The sequence below is a fragment of the Artemia sp. Qi Xiang Cuo genome, chromosome 2 (assembly GCF_049724085.1).
Source record: "Artemia sp. Qi Xiang Cuo chromosome 2, ASM4972408v1, whole genome shotgun sequence".
Taxonomy (NCBI): domain Eukaryota; kingdom Metazoa; phylum Arthropoda; class Branchiopoda; order Anostraca; family Artemiidae; genus Artemia; species Artemia sp. Qi Xiang Cuo.
The window spans coordinates 88,761,390-88,789,048 of NC_142795.1; the positions used below are offsets into that span (position 1 = coordinate 88,761,390).

General features: G+C 35.5%; 1 protein-coding gene across 6 annotated transcripts in view; it reads right to left on the minus strand.

Annotated features, from left to right (window-relative positions):
- The window catches only part of LOC148955763 (uncharacterized), a 280,415-nt gene that overhangs the window by 144,040 nt on the left and 108,716 nt on the right, over positions 1 to 27,659 (minus strand). For all 6 annotated transcript variants that reach the window (XM_089104165.1, XM_089104158.1, XM_089104175.1 and 3 more), the window contains one exon: positions 23,697 to 23,883. In XM_089104165.1, coding sequence (XP_088960291.1) covers positions 23,697 to 23,883 — 187 coding nt within the window. The remainder of the gene's footprint in view (positions 1 to 23,696; positions 23,884 to 27,659) is intronic.

A 27,659-nucleotide genomic window follows, 5' to 3' on the forward strand; every position in this document is an offset into this window, starting at 1 on the left:
CACACGCTATGTGGATAAGAATTTTGACATGGACATTTATAGGAATTGTATTGTTGAAAATACAATTCCACAAGCCAAATTGCTGGCAATTCGTTCTCTCAAATACAGAAACTTTACTGTAAATGTAGAAAAAATTGCCATGAGTACCATCTCCGATAAGGTCTATGTTTGTCAAGACGGTGTGACCACCCTCCCCCTTGGTCACTATTTAAATTCAGACCGGGCCGAATGTGTTATCCATAGGGAAAGTCTCGGTTTAAATAGTCCTGTAAATTATTTCCTAAAACCTTTGGGGGGAGGGGGGGTCCTCGCGCCCTGGGGGGGGGGCGGCCGCCAGCGGGGCGCACCGCCACTATCAAATATATATATATATTTATATATATACACATATACATACACATACATATATATATATATACATATATATATATATATATATATATACATACACATACACACATATATATATATATATATATATATATATATATATATATATATATATATATATATATATATATATATATATATATATATATATATATAATTTGTTATAATTTGTATAATTTGTTTTATATTATATATATATATATATATATATATTTATATATATATATATATATATATATATATATATATATATATATTTGTATATTTTTGTGTGGCGGTGCGCCCCCGCTGGCGGCCGGTCCCCCTCCCCCCGGGCCGCGAGCCCCCCCCCCCCCCAAAGGCCGCGAGGCCTCCCCCCTCCCCCCCCAAAGGTTTTAGGAAATCATTTACAGGACTTTGTTTAAACCGAGACTTTCCCTATGGGTAACACATTCGGCCCGGTCTGAAGTTAAATAGTGTCCAAGGGGGAGGGTGGTCACACCGTCTTGACAAACATAGACCTTGTCGGAGATGGTACTCATGGCAATTTTTTCTACATTTACAGTAAAGTTCCTGTATTTGAGAGAACGAATTGCCAGCAATTTGGCTCGTGGAATTATATTTTGAACAATACAATGCATGAAGAGGTCCTTGTTAAGACTCTTATCCTCGTAGCTTATGGGTACTCCTTTACACCATTTCTTGATTTCTTCCTATATTGTCTTTTTGAAGTACTCTTTTAGAATTACGAACATACCGCGGAGAATCGGGTCACCTCCCTCTTCAGATTTAAAAAATAAAAGTTGATTTGGTGCCCGAAGTTTCACTAGCTCTGGGTAAAGGCCAATCCAATTGGTGTAGTCCATCCGTGAACTGATATTTTCACCTTGCGCCAAATCATCAATTAGATTGGTAGTTTTTAATTTTAACAGTAGAGAATCCGTGTCCCCGTAGCAGACCTCTACTTGCCTTTTTTCCGGCCACTGTACCCTAGCCACATTGTAGTAAAATTCCAACATGAGCTTTTTAGAGATATCCAAGATAGCACTGCCAGCAGCAATATTTTTATTCAGGACAATGCATCTTTTTTTCCTATTCAATAGTACCATGTCCGGGGCAATGATTGTGAAGGAAGTGTAATTTGGATCGGCAATAATTCGAGCACATTGTTTGGGATAGGTCACGACGTCACAACGATTCCTATTGCGAACACTCTCACACATTTTGCCGAAAGCCAAATTCAAAATGAGTTTATACATTTGTTTTTCAGCTTTTGTCTGCGCTGCAGAACGTATGTTCACAAAAGTGTCAACAAACGTTTTCAGATATGGTTTTTGACTTAACTGGAGTGCTATGTGAACCTTTGTGACGTTGAAACCCTTGTTGTACATACATTTTAAAGCTACGCTATGTGCAACTATATTTTTTTTCGGCAGAAGATAAGCAACTAGTTTTTATTTTTAAGGTGACCAATGCGATCCGTCCACTTTGAATAAATACCTATTGCGAGGACTCAACGAGTCCTTAGTCGCAGGTCTATTGATGCATGGGAAAACAAAATCCTTTACTGAATCCTGAAGTTCAACTGGTATCTCCCCATCAATTTCAAAAAACTATCCAACCGGTACCTTCTCCTCAACACTGTCGTCACCAATGTTTGGGAAATGGGGAGCTTGAGGGTCATTGAGCCATTTATAGTCACCGCAAGGTAGCGCATAATGGGACATGGCCGAGGGGTAGAGATAATTCATATCAAGGAAAACTGCATCCAATTTTGTCCCCGTCTTCTGTCCTGTTGGATCAGTTTCCAAGATACGATCCCCGTGAAAAACAAATCCACCCCTCATTGACTTTTCTATGAACAGATGCTGATCACTGTCTGTGATTAGCCCAATTTTTTCCCCACTAATTTTTAGGATGAGGTCCATCACTAGATGAGGAGATGAAAAATAATAGCCCAAATCAAGATTAAATTCCCCATAGATTTTGTCCGTATTTTTACACATAATGTCTAACAAAGTTAACACGTCACTCGACAAATACAGCTTGCAGTAATCAAAGCCATTTTTACACCCTCCCTCTGCCCAAACTTTTTTAGCAAAACTGTTTTCATCGGGGGTGAAACTACGATCGTGTAGACTATCTTGAAACGAATCGTTTGAGGGAATAGTTTTCTCGGTAAATCTCGACATGGAACAATAATAATTATGAGGATAGATGCCCTTGGCCGTCAACAAATAATATAAATCATTTGGAAATTGTTGCTTGAGAAGGGGGAAAGCACTGCAACCGTCATCGTTTTTCTGCACTTGAATTAATTCGCTCAATGATTTGGGGGAAAAACTGTATGAATCTAAAAAGCGAATTTTATTCGTGTACTCAACGTCGGCTTCAACAAATTTCCACATAAATTCCAAAACAAGCAACTTTTCCGATGATTTAGGTATGATTTTGTAGGAAAAGCTGTCTATCACCCATGCATCATCATCCACTGTTCCATTTCTTTGAAGATGCGCCAATGCTGGTAGCACATACTTCAGATCGTAGTTAGAGTTATGTATAAAAACCGGAAAAAAAAAGTTGCTGTTTAATTTTTAAATTACATGAATTGTGAGCCCACCCCCGAAAGTTACTTTTTCCCGATGAATTAGGGTCAATAAGGTAATTATGATCCTGAACCGCGTCTTTTGGGTCAAGAACACCTCTAAAAACCCAGCAAATTGTCCCCTTTTCTAGTGCAAGCTGCTCTTTATCTGACAATGTCATTGGTTAGTTGGTGTGACTTAATCGTGAAGTTGCGCCGTTTGCTTTTTTTATTAAAGATACCAATAACTTTTTCATACTACCCTCCTCATCCATAGCCAAAAAAACTCTTCCAACTTCATTTTATTGTTGGAATTGTAACGAGCGTGCGCGTAGAAACATGCAACTAGTTTGTGTTCCTTGACTATATTTGGCTTTGATGGGTTTGATGCCTCAACCAGTCTAGTTTCACAATCTAAAGATATTTTATCAACTTGTAGCAGGGAATTTTGGAAATTTTTAAATCGTAATGTATCTTTGCCTTCTGCCGGCATGTCAAGTCTTTGATTGCCATGAATTTTGCAATGCCTCATGTGGTCTGAGAATAATTACTCAGATCTAAATGAGGAAAGGCACATGGGGCAACAGAGACGTTCCCCATATTTTTCGCCTTGAGATAAGAGTCGACTTATTGCAGTAACCGGGAAAAGATGAGCATAAGAATTGACATCCTTTGGAGGTTCATAAATAACCCATACCCAATTTTTAACATTTTCCACCATTGGTATTCTAACCGAATACAAAACCCCTTTTTTAATCGTCTTTTTCCCCCATTTGTAAATTCTGTGTCATACCGGATACCGAGCACCCCCGCCCACAGAAATTCCGTTGCGGTCTCATAACGTGTTTTTCACTTAAATGTACCCGGCTATTTTCCCTCTAAACAACCAAAATTTACTTTAGGGAAATTTTTCCACCGTTACAAACAAGTCCATCGAGATTTTTCATTGACGATTCTTTGTTTAATGTTTTATGGGCTGCTGCTAAAAACGTATATTTAAAGAATTACAGTCAAGTGTCAAAATTGGAACCATGAACCCCTCCCGTAGCTGACAAATCTGTGTGGCATTTTATTCTTCTACACCACCCTCCCCTTAAAATAAAGTTTTTTTAAATCTACTGAGATTCAGATCCATGTGTTCGATGTATGAAATGGTGGACCCACATCCCTTCTCATTAAACGTGTCCAAAGTTGATGTCAATTTATTCACCCAGTTGAAAAAGTTGTCTTCAAATTCATTTAGACCAGGGTAAAAAGTCTGATTACCGGTTTAAAAATTCAAATAAAAGATATCCCTAGATGTTCCATTTTGTAAATAAACTTTTGATTAACCGATGCTTTAATTCCTCCTTGACCCCCCCCCCATGTCTGAATCTGAATCTCAAATTGCGCTCGAATTCTGTCGATGTAGCTATGGAGAACATTCACAGGGTCAGTTAAAATAATGCCTCCGTCAATCGTGTTTTCTTCGGGAGGGTTAAAATCTATCCTATATGTTTATATGTGACTTAGAGCAAACTCTAACAAATAAAATTCATGCAATTCCGGGGACATAGTACTATTTTCATGTCCTTCACCTATTTGTATAGGATCCAAGTCACTGATAGTAAAGTTATCGTTAAAAGTGTCCCCGGAAAAATGAGGCCCAACAATTTGCATTGTTGTACCATTAAGCGGAATGGTGGAGGGTGACTCAGAATTCTCAATAACCCCAGTCTGTTCAGCTGCAATGGTTGGAGATGACATGAGGTCCCCTAGTACATATTCCAAGGTGTTTGGGGACAATTGATCAAGCCAGCCTGTATTGTCCTGCGACGTAATTTCTTTACGAGGACCCGGTTCACTTGCACTAGTAACATCGCGTAAATGTTCATGCATAAATCTATCTACCCAGTCCGAATCCTCTATTATATCAATATCACAAGTTAAATCGTCCAGGCTAGCTATGTCCCCAAAAACCATCGTTAAGGAAGCCCCCTTGCCATTCCATATTATCTACAACTAATGTAGGTTCGTCTCTGAATTCCATTGGTGGTGACAGAATTGGTCCTGTAAATTCTGATGTTTCATCATCCAATAGCAGCACTATTTCATTAATCTGTAGAAAAAAGGTTTTATCTTTTATGCGAAATAAGCATTATTTCATAAAGTTGAAAAAATTATGTTCATTTTAGTTGTATGTCTACCTGAATAAGAGCTGGATGATCCTTTTTAGAGCCCCTGGGGAGGACCTTTTAGAACCGGGAGCTTCCTTCGAGGTAGGAGGATCGAAGCTCTTTCGAGTTGGAGTATCGGACTTCACAACCCTGTTCAAATATAAATTGTGCATTATAACGACCCTAGAGTTTCAGCCTCAAATTCTTTTCGAAAACATCTTTTAAAATGTCCCTAACTGTTTCGTCGAAATAATTGCTTGAAATGACCAAAAACGGTTTCGCCCAAATAATGTTTTTTGACATCACTGCGATGACATATTTGGAAATTATTAAAAAACCTTTTTTCCTGTGTTAATATCTTATCGAAGATAAACATCCTATTATTTGAAAACCACTTTATAACGAACGATTAATATTCAATTTATACCCGTCGGATTAATATTCAACCTTCTTGATGGGACATTTGATAAGAACCGGATACGCACAAAGCTTAGTGCAAAAGATAACCCAGTTTAAGAATGGTTGTTCAAATGTCAAGAGTGAAATAATAGTTTTTTTTGTTTTTTTTATATATATAGAGATTGTTTAATGAAATAATGGATTATTGCATTAGAAAACATCTTGCTTAAAAGAGAAGTTACAGGTAAGGTTTTATAGAAATGTATGATAAGCTATTTGCTACTTCAGTGTTATATACTGCTAATTTGGTTAATGGTAATGAAATAGCATTATTATAGAACAGTTTAGAAACAAATTTATGTTTTACTCATTAAAAGTTACGCCCTTGAGAAAATTTGCATTATTTTTGAAAATACGGAAAGAAAAAAAAATATATACATTTACAAATTCTGGCTCCACTTGTACATCCGAAGTCCCTGGTAAAGCATGAAGAGGGTTGTTTCCTCCATCTTGATCAGATGAGGCTGACTTGAATATCCTGCCAGGTTGCATAGAGGCCCCTGGATGGTCCATCGAACTTGTATTGGGGCTAACATACCTGATGACTGATGGTCTTGCAGCTTGCATCGATGTGATATCATTCAATTTTGCTCGTTTTTGCTGTGATGATTGATCAACAGCGTTCTAAAATAAAAATCATTTTCAGTTTTCAAACTATTTAGCTTACGGGAGAGTACTACCCCTTCAATATAAAACTCCAAAAAGTAGAAAAAATGAAGTAATTTAATTAGCTAGCTCAATTTTTACATATCCAGAATGAGCGAAGGGGGGGGGGTTCAAAAACATATCCCCAAAATATATTTTAATCCACATATCCAATTATGATGTTTGTAGTGCTAGAACTCTTAGAACTTTAAAATGCCTACTACTTTTTTACAAACCAATATTTGTCTACTCAAATTATCCTTCGTGTAAATACAGTTATTATACTGAACAACTATGGGCTCCTAGTATGCTACCTAGGCTGGAATATACTTTAAAAAATTAATAGTTTAACACATACATCTTTTAAAATTTCACTTAGGAGGACGAAGATCACAGAAACAGGTTTCAATTTATGACAATGAACCAAGATATTACCCACTAAGGTTTGGAAAGTACTAAGAATTTTCTCCTAATATAACATAGTTCAAAATTACCGGTGAATAAATTGTAGGTCCCACCTATATTCCCATCCTTAAGTTTAGACCTGAGGTCCGACGGCTTTACTCACCTTTCATTTAACCCTAAAAAGAATCTATTTGTCAAGGAAACCCTTGTCGCTATCCTTCAATATATAGTATTAATAACTTCAGATAACGCCTGTAAAGGCCTGTTTGGAAATTGCTGTATTGTTAAGAGGATTAGACACTGATACTTTTAGAGTGGAAACTCTAGTTTTTGATAATGTGAAAAGCCACATTTTGAACGAAATAACTAAAACTAAAGAATTAAAATCGTAACACAGACCTTTCATATCTGCCGAAACTAATATGCAAATTCTATTTTAATTTTTCATATACAACGAGCCAAAATCAAATTGAGCATGCCTCTCTTTTATTTGAATATTTACTAAAATTGAAATACATGGACTGTTTAATATTTAAAAGAAGGAAGATTTTTAAAAGAGGTAACAACACAGTGAAAAAAAAGCGCAAGGAAGGAAGGAAATTCTTCCCTAACTTAATGACGAGACAAAAAAAAATAGATTTCTTTTTTATTATAGGGAAACTGACTGACTGACCCCTGTTTTGAATATTTAGCGAAATGCTTTTTTTAAAAGAGCTAACAACACGGTGAAAAAAAAAGCATAAGAAAGGAAGGAAATTCTTCCCTAACTTAATGACGAGACAAAAAAAAATAGATTTCTTTTTATTATAGCGAAACTGACCGACCCTGTCTTTTGAATATTTAGCGAAATACTTTTTAAAAGAGCTAACAGCACAGTGAAAAAAAGCGTAAGTAAGGAAATTCTTCCTTAACTTAATGGCGAGACAAAAAAATAGATTTCTTTTTATTATAGCGAAACTGACCGACACTGTTTTTTGAATATTTAGCGAAATGATTTTTAAAAGAGCTAACAACACAGTGAAAAAAAAAGCGTAAGTAAGGAAATTCTTCCTTAACTTAATGGCGAGACACAAAAAATAGATTTCTTTTTATTATAATAATTAGAAAATTTTACTCACCAGAAGTCGCTTAGAATATTCCATATCTATGTAAATGATTGCAAAAATATCGATACTAGTAGATTGAATGAACTATTCAAACTGTAAAAAGTTCTAATCTGAAACCTGAATATATACAAAAAAAATAATTGAATATATTGGCAGCTAAAAAGACGCACCGGTTTTTCTGACACGGATTTACCCTAAAAAAAAACATGTATATCATGAAATAGAAATCTAGTCCACGTAAATTATGTAAAAAAAACTTGTCCTTCATAGCATATTATGCAAATCCCAAGTAGCACAAGATGGAACATACTATAATGCCATGTGAGGGAGCTCTGAATCTCTTTGAAAAGGTGTAGAACTTCTATAGAATAACGTAGAAATTCCTAGGGGCGCACGCAAATCTAGAAGGCGGATACTACTAGTGTTATTTTCAAAAGTGTTAAAACTTATTATTATGTTTTATGCGTTTTGTTGTATTTGTATTATCCATGGCCCATGGGGCTTTTGTGACTAATATATCTATATCTATATGTTGGTTTTAATTTTAATGCTTTAGTATATCTGTTGACGACGATCGTTGTATATGTGTTCGAAATATCCAGACTTTTGTATTTGTTTCCACTATCTAATTAAGTGACTTGTAACCATTTGAACGTTTATTTGTTCGTCATAGAAAGGCCGTCTGGTCTTGAAAAATAAAATACCAAATTCTAAGATGTTGTTTCAATAGCAAGATTAATAAGTAAAATGGAATAAAACGGGACTAATAAGTTGTATTTTAACGTCGCGAATCGTGTCCTTATTCTCGTTATTGCCCAAAAGTGAAGGAATCTTATTAGCATTAATCACCAATTAAGCCACCACACCCGTTAAGACGTTGTTTAACAAAACCTGATAAATTTTGAGAAGTAAAAGAAAGCTAGTGACGTGGCTATATGGATTTTAGCAACTATGTCTGTGTCTGACTGAAAGCGAGAGCCTCACAAATCTTCCAAGAATTTTTTTTTTATTTATTCTAAATACGATTCTTTGACCTCTGAATCTAGGCTCTGTCTGAAGTAAATTTCGTTTAGTCAGCTAGATTCCAAGTAGCCCAGTTAAATATGTCACCTAAAATAAAGTATTAGAATAGTATATTTTCACCAGAGCAAAGAATAAAGAGCTTTTACTTATTTGAAACACAATTTTTTCCAGCTGCAGAAACGAATATTCCAACTCTGATCCCAAACGGAAGTGCAGCGAATATTCGCCTGGATCAAGACATCAGGCGAAGTGAAAACTGGCCATCATTGTGAAACTTTAGTTCTATTGCGAATCTTGCTTATCTCTTGGAAAGTCTTGTATTGAAGTAAAAAAAAGCATCAAAATTTTTTTTTAATTTATTTATAAACATAGAAGTAACAATTAACCTTGTGGTGATCCGAGCTCGACCACCTTCCTGCACTAAAACAGAGCTTCCTTCGGTTGGCTTTGGAAAATAATATTTATTAAAACGATTCCTTTCTAGATTTATTACATTATTCATATTATGGTTATTATTAATTAGAATGGTTATTAGCGCTACCTTTCTTGGTTGGCTTTGGAAAATAATATTTATTAAAACGGATTACATGGTCAAAGTTAAATGCGTATTATGAGCTAACATAATACTTTATTTTTTTTATATATATATAAAGTCTGCCGAACAAAGTAGTAAGTTTTCTCGTTTTGAGCATTTTCGAAATCAAAATTCTTACTTATGGGAGACTATTTTTGTGCATATATCTACCTTCAAAGAGTAAGGAGATTGGAGGGATTCCCACATAACATCGACCAAATGTTATACATATGCACTTCTTATGTTTTTTACCCCAACCAGCTCAGGAGTGTATATATTAGCGTGAATGTTCTAAATTGGTGAATGTCGACATTCATCGGTGAATGTTCGAAATACCTTTTTTCCCTTGCATTTAGTCAACGTTGCCAGTCAACTTTTTCAGTTTAATGCAAGGTTTGGTGATGACAAGTCAGATTAGATTAGGTTTGGTTGGGTTAGCTTATGTTATTAACCCATTTCTGATATTTTTGCCAAATTTAACCAAACCTAATCTAACCCAACCTAAACTAACACAATCTAACCTAGCCTAACTTTAACTTTTAACATCAAAGCTTGCATAAGGCTGAAAAACTGATTCGCAAAACTAATGGAATCCAAGCTTAGAAAAAGGAATTTCGGACATTCACCGGTGTATGTCGACATTAACCAGATTTCGCAAATTCACAGTAACATATACACCCTAGGCCTATATGAAGATTGCGCGTCCCCATTTACGTCCTGGAAGGAAATCGATTTAAAAGAAGAGTTCAAAAAAGGATTTGGGTGAAGTTTTATTAGATAAAATATAGCTCAATAGCCTATCTAGAAAGGAATAATTTTGGCACAGAACAAAGCAGCGCACAGCCTTCGAATCCTATTCTAAAGGGTTTGGTTGAATAAATGTAGATTGTATAAAAGTTACAACTAACGGAAATTGATCAGAATGGAGAGTACCAAAAATGGTATTCAGCTTTCTCTTGTAGACTTTGAAGGAAGAAACTTATAATTGCTGGGGCAGCATAGAGAGCCTTAGACTCCTGTTCTGATGGGGCTGAATATACATGAATATATAGAAATAAGTTACAACGAACACAGCTTGATCAGAATGAAGAATACTGAAATTCTGCGTTCTCTTGCAAACTTATAAGTAGAAAAGTTGCTATTGCTGGGGTTGCAGAGAGCTTTTCGAATCTGATGGCTCTGACGAAGGTATTTCTGATGGGGCTATATTCCTTCTTAAATGAATAAATTTATAATAAGCAGCGCTTGACCAGAAAGAACAGTACCAAAAATACTCTTTTGCTTTCTCTTATAGACTTTGAAAGACGAAAGGGGCTACGGAGAGAGCCTTTGGCTTCTCTTCTGACGGGGCTGAATATACCTAAATAGAAAAAAGTTACAACCTACACAGCTCCATCAGAATGAAGAATACTGAAAATATTATTCAGCTTTCTCTTGCAAACCTTAAAGTAGAAAATTTGCTATTGTCAGAGCTGCAGAGAGCCTTCGAATCTGATGGCTCTGACGGGGCTAATTCTTACAGGGTTAAGTATATTTTAAATGAATAAATTTGCAATAAGCAGAACTTGGCCAGAAAGAACAGTACCGAAAACGCTATTTAGCTTTCTACTGTAAACTTTAAATGAGTAAATAACTGATATTGGGGCTGCGCGGAGAGCTTTTGAATCTTCTTCCAAGGGCTTGGTAGCATAGCCTTAGATGTGAATAAAATTGCAATTAACTAAGCTTAATCAGAATAAAATGTATTTAGAGTCCTTCTCAGCTTTCTCTGAATAGATAATTTTTGGGACTGCGTATATATAGAAAGCCTTCAAATTCCGTTATGAGTCTGATCAATAAATTTCGATAGAAAAAACTTTATAAATAGCGGAACTCAATCATAATGAACAATATTGAAAATCCTATTCAGCTTTCTATCGTAAAATATAAACCAGGAAATTACCTTTTTTGGGGAGGAAATAAAAATTATCCACAAAAGACACGAAGAGAAGTAAATCGTGAGAAATGATTGCTAAATTTCCAAATTTACTGTCTACAGAAATAAAAAATTATATGCTGAATAAATCTGAATAAACAGTAAATTAGTAAATCAATAATTTTGCACCAGCTCAAAAAAGAAATCCAATAATAAATATATAATTTTTAGCAATAAATTTTCGGAAAGTGATCACGACAAAAAGGAAATCAAGAAATTTCTATAAGGGAAGAGGAAACCTAAAAAAGAAAGAATTACCGTACTTTCTCCATTGGTGCTATAACAAACATGTAATTCAATGAAGGGGAAACCAATGTAATATCCCCAGAACAATCAAGGACGGGCCAAATTGTAGCTAACATGTGCAAATATCGAACAAAACACATTAAGAAAAGTATAAACATAGATAAATATTCCACTCATACTCTTCAAAAACTTTCAAATATCAAATTGATTTTAACACCATCTTTGATTTGTCAAAAACCTCGCTCCTTGAGGGGAGGGGGTGCCACCAATATAACCTCCACAGGTAGACACATGACTACAATTCTATATTTAAAACTCAAAATATTATTCTCATATAGCATAATAGTCCGTTTAGTAAATTAAATTAAAAAAGCAAGTTTTTTCAACAGAAAGTAAGGAGCAATATTAAAACTTAAAACAAACAGAAATTATTACGCATAAGAGGGGGATTGCCCCCTCCTCAACACCTCGCTCTTTACGCTAAGGTTTTTTGGCATTTTTGAAAAAGTTACTTATTGTTCTAATTAAACGACCCTTGTGTTTCATGAGTCGTTTTTAAAGTATTGAAAATTCTCAAAATTTAAACTTTAGCGTAAAGAGCGAGTCGTTAAGGAGGGGGCAATCCCCCTCTCATGCGTAATAATTTCTGTTCGTTTTAATTTTTAATATTGCTCCTTACTTTCTGTTGAAAATACTTTTAAAAATAAGGCCAGGAAATCTGGCTCAACCTCCGCGGAAAAATCCCCCTCCCCAGGGAAATATCCTCTCAAAAATTCAATCCTGGTAAAAATTTACCTCGGACAATTACCCTTAACATTTCCACGCGTAAAATTGAGTCAGTAAAGAGAAAGCAAAAAATATAAAGAAATTTCGGTACTAATGCATTAAACGTACTCATTTATATACTATAGATGGAATGTTAAACTGGAGATGCTACAGATACCGGGACAGATACCCGCCAGACTGGTTATTTCAAGAGACCGCTTTTTAAGATTTTTGAATGCAAAGAGTAGTTTTCATTGCGATTACCATAATTAAACTGTTGTTTTTGGAGTTTAGGAGGGAAAAAAGATACCTAGGTTAGGTTAGGTTACGTATTTAATATATGTTATGCCTTACCCCCCACCCCTTCATCTGCAAATTTATATCCCAAATTTGTTTCTAAACTATTATATACTAATGCTATTTAATTTCATCACCATTAACCAAACTTGACTTCTTTAGCAGTATATAAAAGAATACGTTTAATGCACCCCTAGGCCTACCGAAATTTCGTATAGGAATTCTGGCAAATTCCCCCAGTATACAATTTCCCCTTGAAAGTTCACCCCTTAGAAAACTCTCTCTCCGTGGAAATTTCTCCCCGTGCAAAGACCCCCAAGCAAAAAAATTGTCCTCCCCACCCAAAAAATGTATGCATACAAATACTATGCGTAAACGATGGGCAAATTTTATAACTTAAAGACCTTTCCCCAGGGGCTGTGGGGGGGGGGGGGGGTCAGGTTATCTTCGAATAAATAGTTATTAGGCCTTTCAACTATTCTAAATAAAATAGTTATCTCAAAAATTTTAATTAGGAGATTTTGGAAACTATTTAGGCGTGGCAGAAGGCCTAGTTGCCCTCCAATTTTTTGGCCACTTAAAAAGGGCAATAGAACTTTTAATTTCCGTTAAAATCAGCCGTCTCCCGATGTTCTAGGCCCACTTAGTCGGTATTATCACCCCTCGAAAAAAAAACACACAAATAAATTAACACGCATCCGCGATCTTCCTTCTGGCAAAAAGTACATAGGTCCACATTTTCAAACAGTTTGTGGTAACGAACTGTAAGTAAGGAGCAACCCGGCTCAATGGTAACCGAAACTGTAGAAAACAGAATTTTGATACCAATAGATACATCAAAAGAATCAGATTTTTATGCTGATTTCAAAGATATAAGTTTCATCAAGTTTAGTCCTACCTATCAAAAGTTACACGTTACCTGAGAAAAAGTTACCTGAGAAAATTTGGCTGATTTTCGAAAAAAGCGGGAAAGACCCCTTAAAAGTTATAGAACCTTAATGAAAATCACACCATCATATTCAGCGCATCAGAGAACCCTACTGCAGAGGTTTCAAGCTCCTATCAACAAAAATGTGCAATTTTGCTTTTTTTTGCCAGAAGAAAGATCACGGATGAGTGTTTATTTATTTTTTTTTTCCCCAGGAGTGATCGTATCGATCCAGTGGTCCTAGAATATCGCGGGAGGGCTCATTCAAACGGAAATTAAAAGTTCTAGTGCCGTTTTTAAGTGACAAAAAAAATGGACGGCAACTAGGCCCCCTCTCACACTAATTTTTTCCCAAAGTCATCCGATCAAAATTATGAGATAGCCATTTTGTTCAGCATGGTCGAAAATATGATAACTATGTCTTTTAGGATGATTTAATCCCCCAAAGTCCCCGGGGGGAGGGCTGAAAGTTATGAACTTTACCCAATGTTAACATATAGTATTGGTTATTGGAAAGTATACAGACGTTTTTTCATTTTTTCTGGTAGTGGGGGGAGGGGGTGGGTCGGGTTTATGTGGGAGGATCTTTCCATGAAGGAAGTTTTCATGGGGAAAGGACATTGCTATTAAGGGGGCACCGGATTTCCCAGCATTATTAAAAAAAAAAGATCAGAAATTATATATATAAAAAACAAGTTTTTCAACTGAAAGTAAGGAGCAACATCAAAACTTAAAACGACAGAAAACATTACGTGTATGATTGGGTTCACCCCCTAGTCAATACCTCGCTCTTTAAGCCAAAGATTATTTAGTACTTTCATAAGAGCTTTTTATTCTAATTAACGGCATTTGTGATTAAGGGGTCATTTTTAAAGAATTGGAACAAAATTCGAAATTTAGCTTAAAGAGCAAGGTGTTGACTAGGGGGCGAACCCTCTAATATACGTATTAAAAATATATAAGGAGCTTCTTTGGAGGTAACAAAGAGTGAAGCTTTGAATAGATTGGAATGGAGGAGGAGCTTGCGCAGCTACATCTGCCTCAGGCCGCCTAGCACAGCAGTGAGTTGTTAGTAGTAGTAGCAGTAGTGCTATTGGGAAAATCCTAACAAATCAAGAATTTCAAGGGGGGGGGCGAACTGGGCTAAAAGTCTTCATCTTGCGTTCGCATCAGAACTAGCACGATTATAGCCCATTTCGATGAAAATAATGGAAATTCTTTGGGTTAATTATAAAAAGGCGGGAACACATTGCTACAAAAGCCCCCATCCGGTGGTATTGCCAAAAAAACTGCCAGTAAGATAATACGAAGATACTGTGAATTGCCGGTGGTATCCTCAGTTATACCTACACACACATCTCTTATTAAACGAGCAATAATTGTTTATACATCGGTTTTTCCTCAAAAACAGCACTATTCTGCAAACTGGCATACTACCATTTTCCGGCGTGAAAAAAAGTCTAAATAGGTTATGACTTCGGAAAGTTTGTTTCCCCCTCCCAGCCCTCTTAGTATTATTCATAAATTGTCTACCGACTGAAATAATAGACCCTTGAAGGTTCAAATCCTTGAGCATCAAAGGGAGTTTCAAAATTCAATTTGTTTGTTAAACATAGCTGTGAAATGAGTCTCGGATTCTTAATTGCTTTAAATTAAATGCTACGCATTGCGGCAGAAATATTATAATATGAATTTGTATGTGAGGGGACCAGGCTTCGCTCGATGATTATTGCTCGTTTAATAAGGTTGTTCGTTATTAGGCATAATTGTTTCTTTTCCGGAGTGAAAAAATGATTTATATAGGTTATGACAATTGGACAATTCGTTTAGGTCCTTAATTAATTTTGGAAGAACGTTTTTCACATTAATGACGTCACAACCACAAAGACTTCCAAACGATCGAAAACAGCTTAAGCAGCGTAAGGAGCGACCCGGCTCTATAGTAACCGAAACTCTAAAAAACGAAACTCTAATATTTTGATACCAATAGATACATCAAAAGAATCGAATTTTTATGCTGATTTTAAATATATAATTTTTTTTAGGTTTAGTCTTACCCATCAAAGGTTACGAGCCTGAAAAATTGTTCCTGATTTTCGAAAGAAGAAGAAACAGCCCCTAAAAGTAAAGTGATCTCAATGAAAATCAGACCATAAGATTCAGCGTATCAGAGAACCCTACTGTAAAGGTTTCAAGCTCCTATCTGCAACAAAGTGGAATTTTGTATGTTTTGCCAGAAGAAAGATCACGGATGTATGTTTATTTGTTTGTTTTCTTTTTTTCCCCAGGGGTGATCGTACCGACCCAGTGGTCCTAGAATATCGAAAGAGGACTTCATTCGAAAGGATAATTAAAAGTTCTAGTGCTCTTTTTCAGTGACAAAAAATTGGAGGGCAACTAGGCCCTCTTCCTCTGCCCCTTTTTATCCAAAATCGCCCGATTAAAATTTTGTGATAACCATTTTGTTCATCATAGCTAAAAGGCTTAATAACTATGCTTTTGGTATAACATGACTCCCTCCCCCATGGCCCCAGGGGAAAGGTCTATAAGTTATAAAATTTGCCCATCGTTTGCGTATAATATTTGTTATTGGGATGCATGCATACATTTTTGGGTGGGGGGGCAAGTTTTCTGCTGTGAGGTTTTTCCACGGGTGAAATTTTCCATGGGGAGGGAAGTTACCAGGGAGTGAACTTGTCAGAGGAAATTATACACTGGGGGAATTTTCCAGAATTCTTATACAAAATTATTTTTATATGTCTTGCTTTCTCTTTTCCGTCTCGATTTTACGCGCAGAGTAGTTAAGAGTAATTGTCCGGGGTAAATTTTCGCCGGGATTGAATTGTCTAGGATATTTCCGTGGAGGTGGGGCCATATTTCCTGGCATTATTTAACAATCAGAAATAAAATTTAAAAAAAACAAGTTTTTTTTTTCAACTGAAAGTAAGGAACAACATTAAAACTTAAAACGAAAAGAAATTGTTCCCTATATAAAGGGGTTGCCACCTCCTTATACCTCGCTCTTTACACTAAAGTTTGACTCTTTGTCTCAATTCTTTAATAATACTACCTGAAACACAACGGCCGTAGGCGTAAAGAGCGAGGTGTTGAGGAGTGGGCAACACCCTTTATATATGTAATAATTTCTGTTCGTTTTAAGTTTTAACGTTGCTCCTAACTTTCAGTTGAAAAAACTTGTTTTTTTTATTTAATACTTTCTAGAGTGAATACAATACAATGAAATCAAATTTAAGTTTCAAAATAGATTTAAAAACTGTCTTTCTTTTCACCGATCGAAGCTCGGTTCCCTTGCACTCTATATTTATACACTCAGTTTTACACATATCTATACACACAGTTTTTCTTATATATATATATACACTCGTTTTTTATCTATAAACTCAATTTTATCTACATTCCTTACGACTATTAAATAAAAATCCACTTTTTTCAGCTGAAAATAAGGAGCAACATAAAAACTTAAAACCAAAAGAAATTATTACGTACATGAGGGTTCGCCCCCTTTTCAATACCGCGCTCTTTACGCTAAAGTTCAAATTTTTTTTTCTATTCTTTAAGAATGGCCCCTTAATCACAATGATCTTTAATTAAAATAAATAGCTCTTTCGAAAGTGCTGAAAAATTTCCGTTCTAATGAGCCCTGTCGCAACGTTCTAGGACCTCTGGGTCGATACGATCATCCCATGGAAAAAAAAAACAACAAATAAACACGCATTCATGATCTTTCTTAGCAAAAAATACAAAATTTCACGTTTTTGCAGATAGGATATTTTTGCAGATAGGGTTCTGATAAGCTGAATCTGATGGTGTGATTTTCATCAAGATTCTATGACTTTTAGGGGGTGTTTCTTTTTTTTCAAAAATAAGGCAAATTTTCCCAGGCTCGTAACTTTTGATGGGTAACTAAACTTGATGAAACTTATATATTTACAATCAGCATAAAAATCCAATTCTTTTGATGTATCTATTGGTAGCAAAATTCTGTTTTTAGAGTTTCGGTTACTATTGAGCCGGGTTGCTCCTTACTTACAGCTCGTTACCAAGAAATGTTTGAAAATTCTAATCGCAAGTGCAACAGTTGGCAAGCCTTAAAAAAACCTTTAAGGCTTACGATAATCTAGAGCTTATATTTAAGGCTTTATTTTATAAGAAATACCGTAATAATAGCAGCTTTTGTCTGAAATTCGACACGGCAGACTCTGTACTGACAGATGTGCTTAGGGACTTGACAATAGCAATAAACTTTTCATCATGAATAACGGATATCCAATCTATATCTGCGTAGATTCTGTAGCAAAATGTCGTTAACACAGCAATAAAGAAGCAGAACATATAAAAGAATTATCAAAAAAACTATGAGGTTAGAGTAAAGGAAGGCCCAGTGGCGGTTCTGGCCTCTTTTGCGCCCCGGCCGAAATTTTAATTAGCGCACATCCACCCCCTCTCCCACAAAATTTTAAGAAAACTTTAATTTATTAATAACATTATTTTCGGTACTGGTGTCTTACAGCACCACACTCAAGTTTTGTAGAGAGGTGAAGTTTGGTTAATGCTGATGAAATAAAACAAAATATGATGAAAATATAATACTTTATCAACAAAATTATAAAAACTACAACAAAGAATTATGGAAGGGGGGCCCCAGACCAGATTATATTAAATGCATAGCCTAAACTAACCTAACCTAACCAAAATACCAATTAAATATTTAATTAAATACAGCTACACTGCGGTTTCCCACCGAGCCGAAGCTCGTATTGGTCTGGTATAAAGACCATAAAAACCAGTTATTGTCTCATGTTCGCAATACAAGATCTTGAGTGTAGTGGCTATAAGACAAAAGTACCTTATTTTCAATTAATTAATTAATTAACAATTTATGTTTTAATTATTTTTAGTTTATTATATAAGTCATTTAACTAATCAATACATTATGAACTATTTTCATTTAATAACTGCGCCTTCTACTTTATTTGAAGAAAAATCAAATTTCAAAAATCACAAAATAATTGTAGTCGTTAGATTACTTATTTTAAATTTTGCGCCCCTAAAATTTATGCACCCGGGGCAAGTGCCCTATCTGTCCCTCCCCTAAAACCGCCTCTGGGCAGGCCCCGATGGTTTACATGATTTTCTATAGCTTTTTAAACATTGTTTGTTGTTTCTATTTTGAGCTTAACACGATTTCAGAGGGCGGTGGAGTTCGATGTCGAAAAAAGGCGCATTATTTGTAAAAACACATAAAAGTATGGGGAAAAATAGTTTGCATCTTGAGAAAACAACAAAAGAGGTAAAGATAAGAAGCCCCGCCCCCCCCCCAGAAAAGGTGACTGGATTAAGCCCGTCCAAAACTGAACAAAATTGAGAAGCGTCACTTCAAAGAGGTAGGCTACATCTCACACCGATACATGAATCGCATGAATGGTTGGGATGTACATGCATTCTCCCAGGTCAGTGACTTAAATTTTAGAAAATATAGGGGGGGGGGTTCAATTCTTTAGTGAAAATACTAAAAAAAAAGAATTTTCAAAGAAAACACCCATAAAAGCGTTATTCAAGATCTAGGAGGGGCTAAAAAATCTAGGGAGGCAAATAGCCCCCCGCCAATTAACGCGACCGTCACAGCTCCAACACCAATACTGCCGTGGAGAGCGGACCAAAAATTGTAAGGACCAGAATAAAGTTTATGGAATTTCAACAGAGTGCAAAAATACAATAACAATAGAACCGAATCAGATGTGGCTATTATGAAATTTTATCAACAAAATATAATATCATAGCCACAAATGCGGTGACAACTCAATGGACTACAACTTTTATATATACGAATAAAAAATGGAATAGAACTGATTACTTTTTAAATTTTACAACAAAAAAAAATACTGGCCCAAATATATTTCTATGTCAAAAATACAAAGTATAAAATAATTCTACTGTTTCGCATAGGATTGTCCGGATTCTTCAACAGATCAGTGAAAACTTATTTAAACATTTTTTGGATTTTTTTTTTTAGTTTTTTAGACTGACAGCATAGAATTTCACTTTTTGTGTTGAATTTTTTTTTTCTTCGCTAGTTCAATCTGGTAAATGGCAAACAATTTAGTGTTTGATAACCAATTAATTTTTTGTGTGGTTATTATTTTCCTCTCGGAGTAAATGTTATCATGTTCCCCAGCGTTGCAGACCTTTGAGCATGATGCGGGGGTAGTTTAAAGAATTCAATTTTTTGTTTAGGTGTTTAAACCTCTTCGTCTTTCTACACCACCTACTCAATTTAGTATATATTTTAACTTGCCACAAGATATAAGATACCAAAAAAGCATAAAAGAAACTGCATAATGAAAAATTAGCATACAAGAATAAAAAAAATTGGGGAGGGGGGTGGGAGGATGTGAGTGGGTCATAAGGGTGGGGGAGGAGTGAGTGGAAGGGTGGGGAGGGTGGCTGCAGTTGTATTTGGATGGTCGCTATTGCCCTGGGACTTTTTGGGAGAAGGTGATTTATTTTTCTTTTTTTAAGTTAATTTATTAGTTTAGGATATTTCCAGAATTGTTTATGCAAGTAATCACTACGCACTTGTAATAATTAATTTTTTTTCAAAGTGTAGCGGTTTATATTTGTAATCATTTATATTTTTGTTTATTATATTAAATAAAGTCAAGTCCTACTCCTGAAGCGGCTTTCACACTACCTACGTAATTTGCTATGTTAAGTGGTTAAATTACGTTACAGTAAGTACAACCTTTCACACTTAAACCAGTCCTTCCACACTAAGCTCAAGTTCAATCATAAATAACACTCATAATTCCACAGTCAGCTGAGTTCAATCGTAAATTGGCCAGTACAATTTAATATATGATAAATGATTTAATGTTTAATAAATAATTGAGTTTCTTTCTTCCAGTGGTTGTGTTTTTCTCTTCAGAGAAATTGTTATGTGCAAATGTTATTGTGTTATTGAAAGCTAGAACTTTCTCTACCTCCGCATTTTTTGGGGTTTCTTTAAACCTCCCCGAAGGAAAGTCTGGCTTTCAAACCACCCCCCCCCCCGAAAATTGATGTTAGTGAAAATGAAATGTATAGATTTTGTCTGAACGCCCTTATAATTACAGACGTTAATTTTTGTAGAGATTTTGGAGAACATGATTTCCTTTTTTGGAAATTTCGGAAACCCAAAATTTGGTGAATAGCAGAAAGGCCGGCTTGATACGACCAAAAACTAAAACGACTATGAAATATCATGCAAAACGTCCATGTTTACATGAAAGCATAGCTTATTGAATAAAGCATAGCTCCAGTGACGTCAATTCACGAAAAATTATCATTTTTTAAAATCTAGGGGTGGAATTTTGTTGTTTATTTTCATTTAGTTAAGAATTTTTCAATGTGAATTATCCAAAAAGATTTTTTTCCGAATCCCAGGGGGGGGGGGTCAAATACATGCGCAAATGTTATTGTGTTCCTCAAAGTCGTTTTTTGTGTCTTTTTAGAGTCTTCCTATATTACTTCCAGCTCGCTGTGCAATTCAGTCAATATTTTAACTTGTCGCAAGGTACAAAATACCAAAATATAACAATAGAAACTTAACACTCCCTAGCCTTTCAACTGGTTGATACCCATTCAATTCAATCTCCCTAAAGTGCAATTTTATTTTTCCCTACTTAAAACCTTTATTAGAATTTTCACCTCAGGCTCTATGGTTACTTAATAGTTGGAGCGGTAACTGCAACCTAGTAAAGAGCAAGCCAATGTCCATAGTAATTAAAAATTAAAAAACGCGTATTGAAAAAATTTTAATAAAAAAGAATTGTCATGAGAACCAAATTCACACTGGTGACTATGTCCAAGTACTACTTAATAGTAAAAACTATTTACAAAAGCAAATTGTTGGAAATTTCTAAGATTAGCTTGGAGCCCCTCAAAAATAGCAGTGTAGAAATAAAAACTGGGCTATTAAAATTACCATGGTCGAAAAACCTATAATAGAGGGTCCCCCCAATCATCTTTAAAATCAGAGAAAATCGCAATTTAACTTTGGTAGTACTGTTGTGGCTCCATCTATTTTTTCTCCGGCGCAACAGAGATTACCGGAGAATCTTGGAATTATGCTCAAGGTCATTTAAAAGCCAGGACTTACATCTACGTACTGAAATATGCAGGAGTTCTGGTATTCTAAGGAAACTTAAACATATTTTTCCTAGATCAATTTTGAAAATTCATTTTCACTGCTTGATCCAATCGTACGTTTATTACTGTCCAATAGTGTGGATGTCAACCTTTCCTTCACTGTTAAAGTCACTTTTTAAAGTTTACAATAAAGCTAGAAACCTTATTCAGGAAACTAATCGTTCAGGAGTTATCCCATAAATTGATCTCGAGCCACTGTATATTCTTCCGTGTGTATGTTTTACTTTTTCTCAGCTTCATGGTGACCTCCTCCGGCCCCTAAGTGTTCCGCCATCGTTTACTTATGATAAGAATAATTATAATCTTCGCAATACAACAAATCATATTATAGTTTCTTTTACTGCTTGTGCAAGGTCAGATTTTAACCCTTTAATGGCGAGTCATATTATATGGGATAAGTTGCCTAATCAGCTCGAAGGTGCCACTCATTCGGTCTGTTCAAAAATAAACTGTTAGAAATTCTTTGGCTTCTTAGAAGTTATTTATTTATTTTTCTTATATATTTATCATTATTTTATTGGAGTATATTTAATATACTTAATTAATTTAGTCTATTTAATGTATTTAGTTTTGTTCTCTATAGTTTTTATTTTATTTATATTTTCCTTTCTCCTCCTTTTTGCTCTTCTCTCTCTGAGTAAGTGACTCGTTTGTCTTCCCCATTCTTTATAGGCCAATGAACCTTTGGGGGAATAGTAGAATGTAATATTGTATGTGTATTTTATGATGGTTAAGTCTTATCTTACTGTTTATAGGCTAAACCGTGCCACAGATAAAATATTTATGATATGGATTTTCCGGACTTAATTTTGTGGAACTCTGTTTCTGAGAGCATTCGGGTGGCTGAGCACCTGGGTTTATTAAAAAATAATTTAAAAAAAAATGTTAGGTCAAGGTTCATTGTTATTTTTTTATTATTTGTTGTTCCTTTGTTTACAGTTAATTATTAGTTAGTAGATGAGTTGTATGTACCCACCCAGTCTCAAGTGACTTTTTTTATTATTTGTTGCTCCTTTATTTATAGTTTATTATTAGTTAGTAGATGAGTTGTATATACCTACCCCGTCGCAAGTGCTTTATTGTATCTTTCTTGGGGCAGGTATTGGAATATTAGTTAAATGTATTTTTGATGTTAAATAAAATGAACTGAACTATAACATAAGCAAAACATAAATATAGGACCTTCATACGTAAACCCAGATTTAAAGCGGCATTTCAAGTTTCAGATTAAGTGCAAAGCGCAATTCAGAACTTTGAAACACAATAGGCTTCCACAGTTACTTCTTTAATGAAGCAATCTCCTATTTTTACTTCTAAAAATTTCTCAATTTCACGATCAAAATCCAATACTAATTTTCCCCGCATTTCAAATTGTTATAGATTTTTGCAAACAGTTGTGGGTAACAATTTTTATTATGATTGCGCTAACAGGCCTTATAACAAAAACTGAAAAAAAAAACACACTTTCCGCATGCTGACCAATGGTCTGTGTTGCGCAGGTACCGATCTCCTGATTCCTTGGAACGCAAATGTGTGGTTGGGGGCAAATCACCCGACACTTGTCTACAAGGCCGTACCCAGGATTTTTTTTCGGAGGGGATTTTTTTCGGGGGGGGGGGTACACAAACAAACTAAAAAAACGCATATAAAATTTGTTTATATCCATTTTTGTTACGCTTTTACGAGTAAAAAAAAAACATTTCGGAAGGAGTTCAAACCCCCCTACCCCCCCCCTCTGGGTGCGGCCTTGCTTCTCTAGTTTTTCCCCAGATTTCTCCAGGTACCTATTTAGAGCTGGATCGACTCTGGTTGAGCTTACAAAGTCACACCATTGACCCCCGTTCTAAGCTAAACAATCGGCGACACCAGGGCTCGAACCCTTGACCTCAGGATCTCAAGTCTGGAGCACTAACCACTCGTCCTTAAAATAAATGGAACATATTTTAACAACTTTACCTCTCAATAGGGATGTCGATACTGCTTAGATCACTTGCTGATCGACTTCTGATACAGAATAAAGTGGAAGTGGTGCCACTGAACGTCTTTGGAGGTTCCGGCAGTGGTTGAGGATCAGACTGTCTTCCTTTTTTGAAAAACTTTCGTAACAGACTATCCCACGGTCGAATACGCCGAGATTTACTATCTGAAAAGGAGAGCATAGACACATTAAACAAGCTCAAACAACAATAAAAAACGGGTGTGAAACAGAACAAGAATGAGACAAACAACAAAACCAAAAACCCTAAGAAACAAAGTATGAGACTCCATTTATATAGTATTTTAATATGCATTTTATACGACGTAGCTATTTCTACGTCGTATATATGGGGATGATGTGAGCAAACAGTTATATAATTTTAAATTCAAAAACATATCTTTTAAAATTGGATGAAGAAGAGCATTGTGCCACCTTCATTGAAAATTCAAATTAAATTTAGGCAACAGTTTACAACTATTGCCATGGAGAAAAGTTTGCAACTCGAGACTTTGAATGAACCCTGTCGATGAGCCCTCTTCTAGCCAATGAACAGGAAACTATTTATGATCCGAAAGTAATTACAAATATCGTTATTTTAATTGTAATACTTTATTTTATCTGCTGATGATGATCACTGTTAAATGTGATCGAAATATCCAGTGCTTTTTGTATCTGTTCCCTGTCTAATAAAAAGACTAATCCCTATTTTGAACTTTTATTTGTTCGCCGCAGGATTCAGTTTTCTGTAGCTTCGGTCCTTAGAAAAGTCACCAGATTCTGCCCAAACCTTTCTTGTTTTGGATATCATTTGACGTCCAAAGAACCGTAAAATTCCCAGAGGTCGCCCGCTTTATTGCTACCTGGTATACATCTTGGAGTACCACTAATTTCACCACCAATGGCACAGTTTAGCCTTGCCATATTTTTTCACACCACACTTGGCGCAAACACCCCGCGCTCCTTCTTGCGACTTAAAACCTGATAAGTGAGTGTGTTTGTTTGTCTGTGAATGAGTGAGTGAGAATGAGTGAGTTTGGGAGAAAGAGGGAGAGAGAGGGAGAGAGATAGATGAGAGAGAGAGAGAGAGAGAGAGAGAGAGAGAGAGAGAGAGAGAGAGAGAGAGAGAGAGAGAGAGAGAGAGAGAGAGAGAGCAGAGAGAGAGAGAGAGAGACAGACAGAGAGACAGAGAGAGACAGATGACGGTAGTCGCAAAAAGGAAAAATCGAATCTTGCCCTCTTCCCTCAGAAATACGGAACGTGCTTGCATCCCCCTCCCTTGGAAATATTTCTTCAGATACCAAGAACAAACCCAAACAAAGGTGTAGTTTCGGAGCTTCTCTGGTGACCCCATTGCGTAATGATTATGGTGCAAATTCGCTATCTGCAGAAAAAAAACAAACGTTAGAAATTTCAATAATGATGGTGGGACCTTCAATTCCAAACAAAATATGCAAATTCGCTATCTGCACAGCAAAACTCAACCATTAGAAATTTCAACAATGATGGTGGGACCTTAAATTCCAAACAAAAGATGCGGATTCGCTATCTGAACAACATATTTGAACTGTTAGAAATTTCAATAATGATGGTGGGACCTTCAATTCCAAACAAAAGATGCAAATTCGCTATCTGCAGAAAAAAAAACAACCGTTAGAAATTTCAATAATGATGGTGGGACCTTCAATTCCAAACAAAAGATGCAAATTCGCTATCTGAACAACATAACTCAACCGTTAGAAATTTCAACAATGATGGTGGGACCTTAAATTCCAAATAAAAGATGCAAATTCGCTATCTGCACAGCAAAACTCAACCATTAGAAATTTCAACAATGATGGTAGGACCTTAAATTCAAAATATGAGATGCGAATTTGTTATCTGCACAACAAAACTCAATCGAAAGAAATTTATGGTGGGACCTTAAATTCCAAACAAAATAAGTGAATTCGCTATCTGCACAGCAAAACTCAACCGTTAGAAATTTCAACAATGATGGTGGGACCTTAAATTCCAAACAAAAGATGCGAATTACGGAAGAGTACGCAGCATAACATCAAAGCTTCTTCAGACCTGTTAACAACAAAGCATTAAATATAACAATGAAATTGAAGACAGAGAATACATCTACGACGGAAATAGAAGAAAAGCCCATTATACCAAACATGACGCATGCCCTTGACCAAAACACCTCTAAAACTTCAAAACCACATAAAATGACCGGACAAAATCTAGTAATGTCGTGCAAACGTTACATATATTTAGATTCGTGATGAACTAAGGATGTTAAAAAAAAAAAAAAAAAAAAAAATACGATTACCGTCATGGAGAATTTAATGAAAATCAACAAGGTTCAAGGTTCAAGGTTTTGATCGAGTCAACAAGGTTCGAGGGCTTAGCGCAAATTGTCTTAGAGGCAGACAGCTATTTATGAGCACCAATCGGGTGTTGGCGCCCACTAGGTGCCACTTAGTGCGACGAGTCACTCTTTCTCAGAAATCACGTACACTCCTAAAGCGTTTTGAGGAGTTTACCAAGCTTGGCTTAACTGTGCCAAGCGTGGCGGAACTGTGCAAGACATCTGGCGCTCCGAGATATACACCAGGAGGCGGGAAGTCAGTACCCCTTTGACATAGTGCCTATAGGGCACATGGGTACATAGTTTTTTTGTTGTTTTTTTTAATGAGACGGTGGCTAACGATTAAAATTTAATCCAAAATTATTTGGACAGTGTGAAGTTAGAAAACAATTTTTACTTTATAATATGTAGAATACTTTACCTTACTTTTACTTTACCCCCACCCCTAATATGCAAATATATAGGCCAAATTTGTTTGTAAAGTATTGTATTTTCATCATACTTAGGTATATTTCATTAGGAATAACCTAACTTCACTTCATGAGTGGTGTCGCTATAACAGATAAGTACCGTTTTTTTTTTTTTTTTTTTTTTTTTTTTTTTTTTTTTTTTAGGGGCATCATAGAAAGTTGCGAAAAAGGTGAAAATTTTACTGTGTCAACATACAGCAACGATTTGGTTGACCTTCTTAAATAAAGCAGAACTATCAAAACTTTAGACTAGGTTTCCCTGAGGTTCAAAAAGAAGATTTGTTTTACATTTTATTAGTACATTCAAATTGCAAATACCACGCACGTGACATCAGATTCCTATGAGGAACTAGAGCATTGGCATCACCGAGGGAGGGGGGTGTAACCCCTGACAAACATAAAAAAATATATTTAAGAGAGAAAATACAAATACTTCTATCTAAATCCTGATAAAACAAAGCTCCTGGTGGCAAAAAACCTCGGGAAATTTCTTACGACGCTCATTGGACTAAGTATCTCGGCCTCTCGGGAGCTTAATCCCATCCTAGTCATCAACCAAGTAAACATAATTATTTTTTTATATCTCTGAGAAAGTAACCTGTTTGGTGTAGTCAGATCCACAACAGTTAGAAATAAGCTGTAGATGGGTAAGTTGTAGAAGGGGCAATTTTAGAGGACATAGGGCACTAGAGCCAAACTATGGTGTCTCAACAGCCTTTACAAGGTCATATACGCCTCTTTTGCTTGTGGAATGAAAGTGAATGATGTGGAATGAAAGAGGATTTTTAATTTATGCAGGACTTCTTAAAAGATAAATAATAAATGTACAACCTTTACAAATTAATCACATATATTTTTGGACTATACCATTATAATCGTTCCTATTCACATAAATTGGAGCATAACTTAATGTTCACGTTATATCATATATTTGATTATATCACTATCTAATCATAAATATAATCAGATATAAATTAATCATATAATTAATTACATATAAGTTTGAAATTTATTAGAAATTTATTTTAGTATATAATCAAATAAATATGTAATACAACAATGTTAGGAACTTATTTTGTAGAGTGGTGCATTTTAGAGGAGTAGCTTCCGTCCAT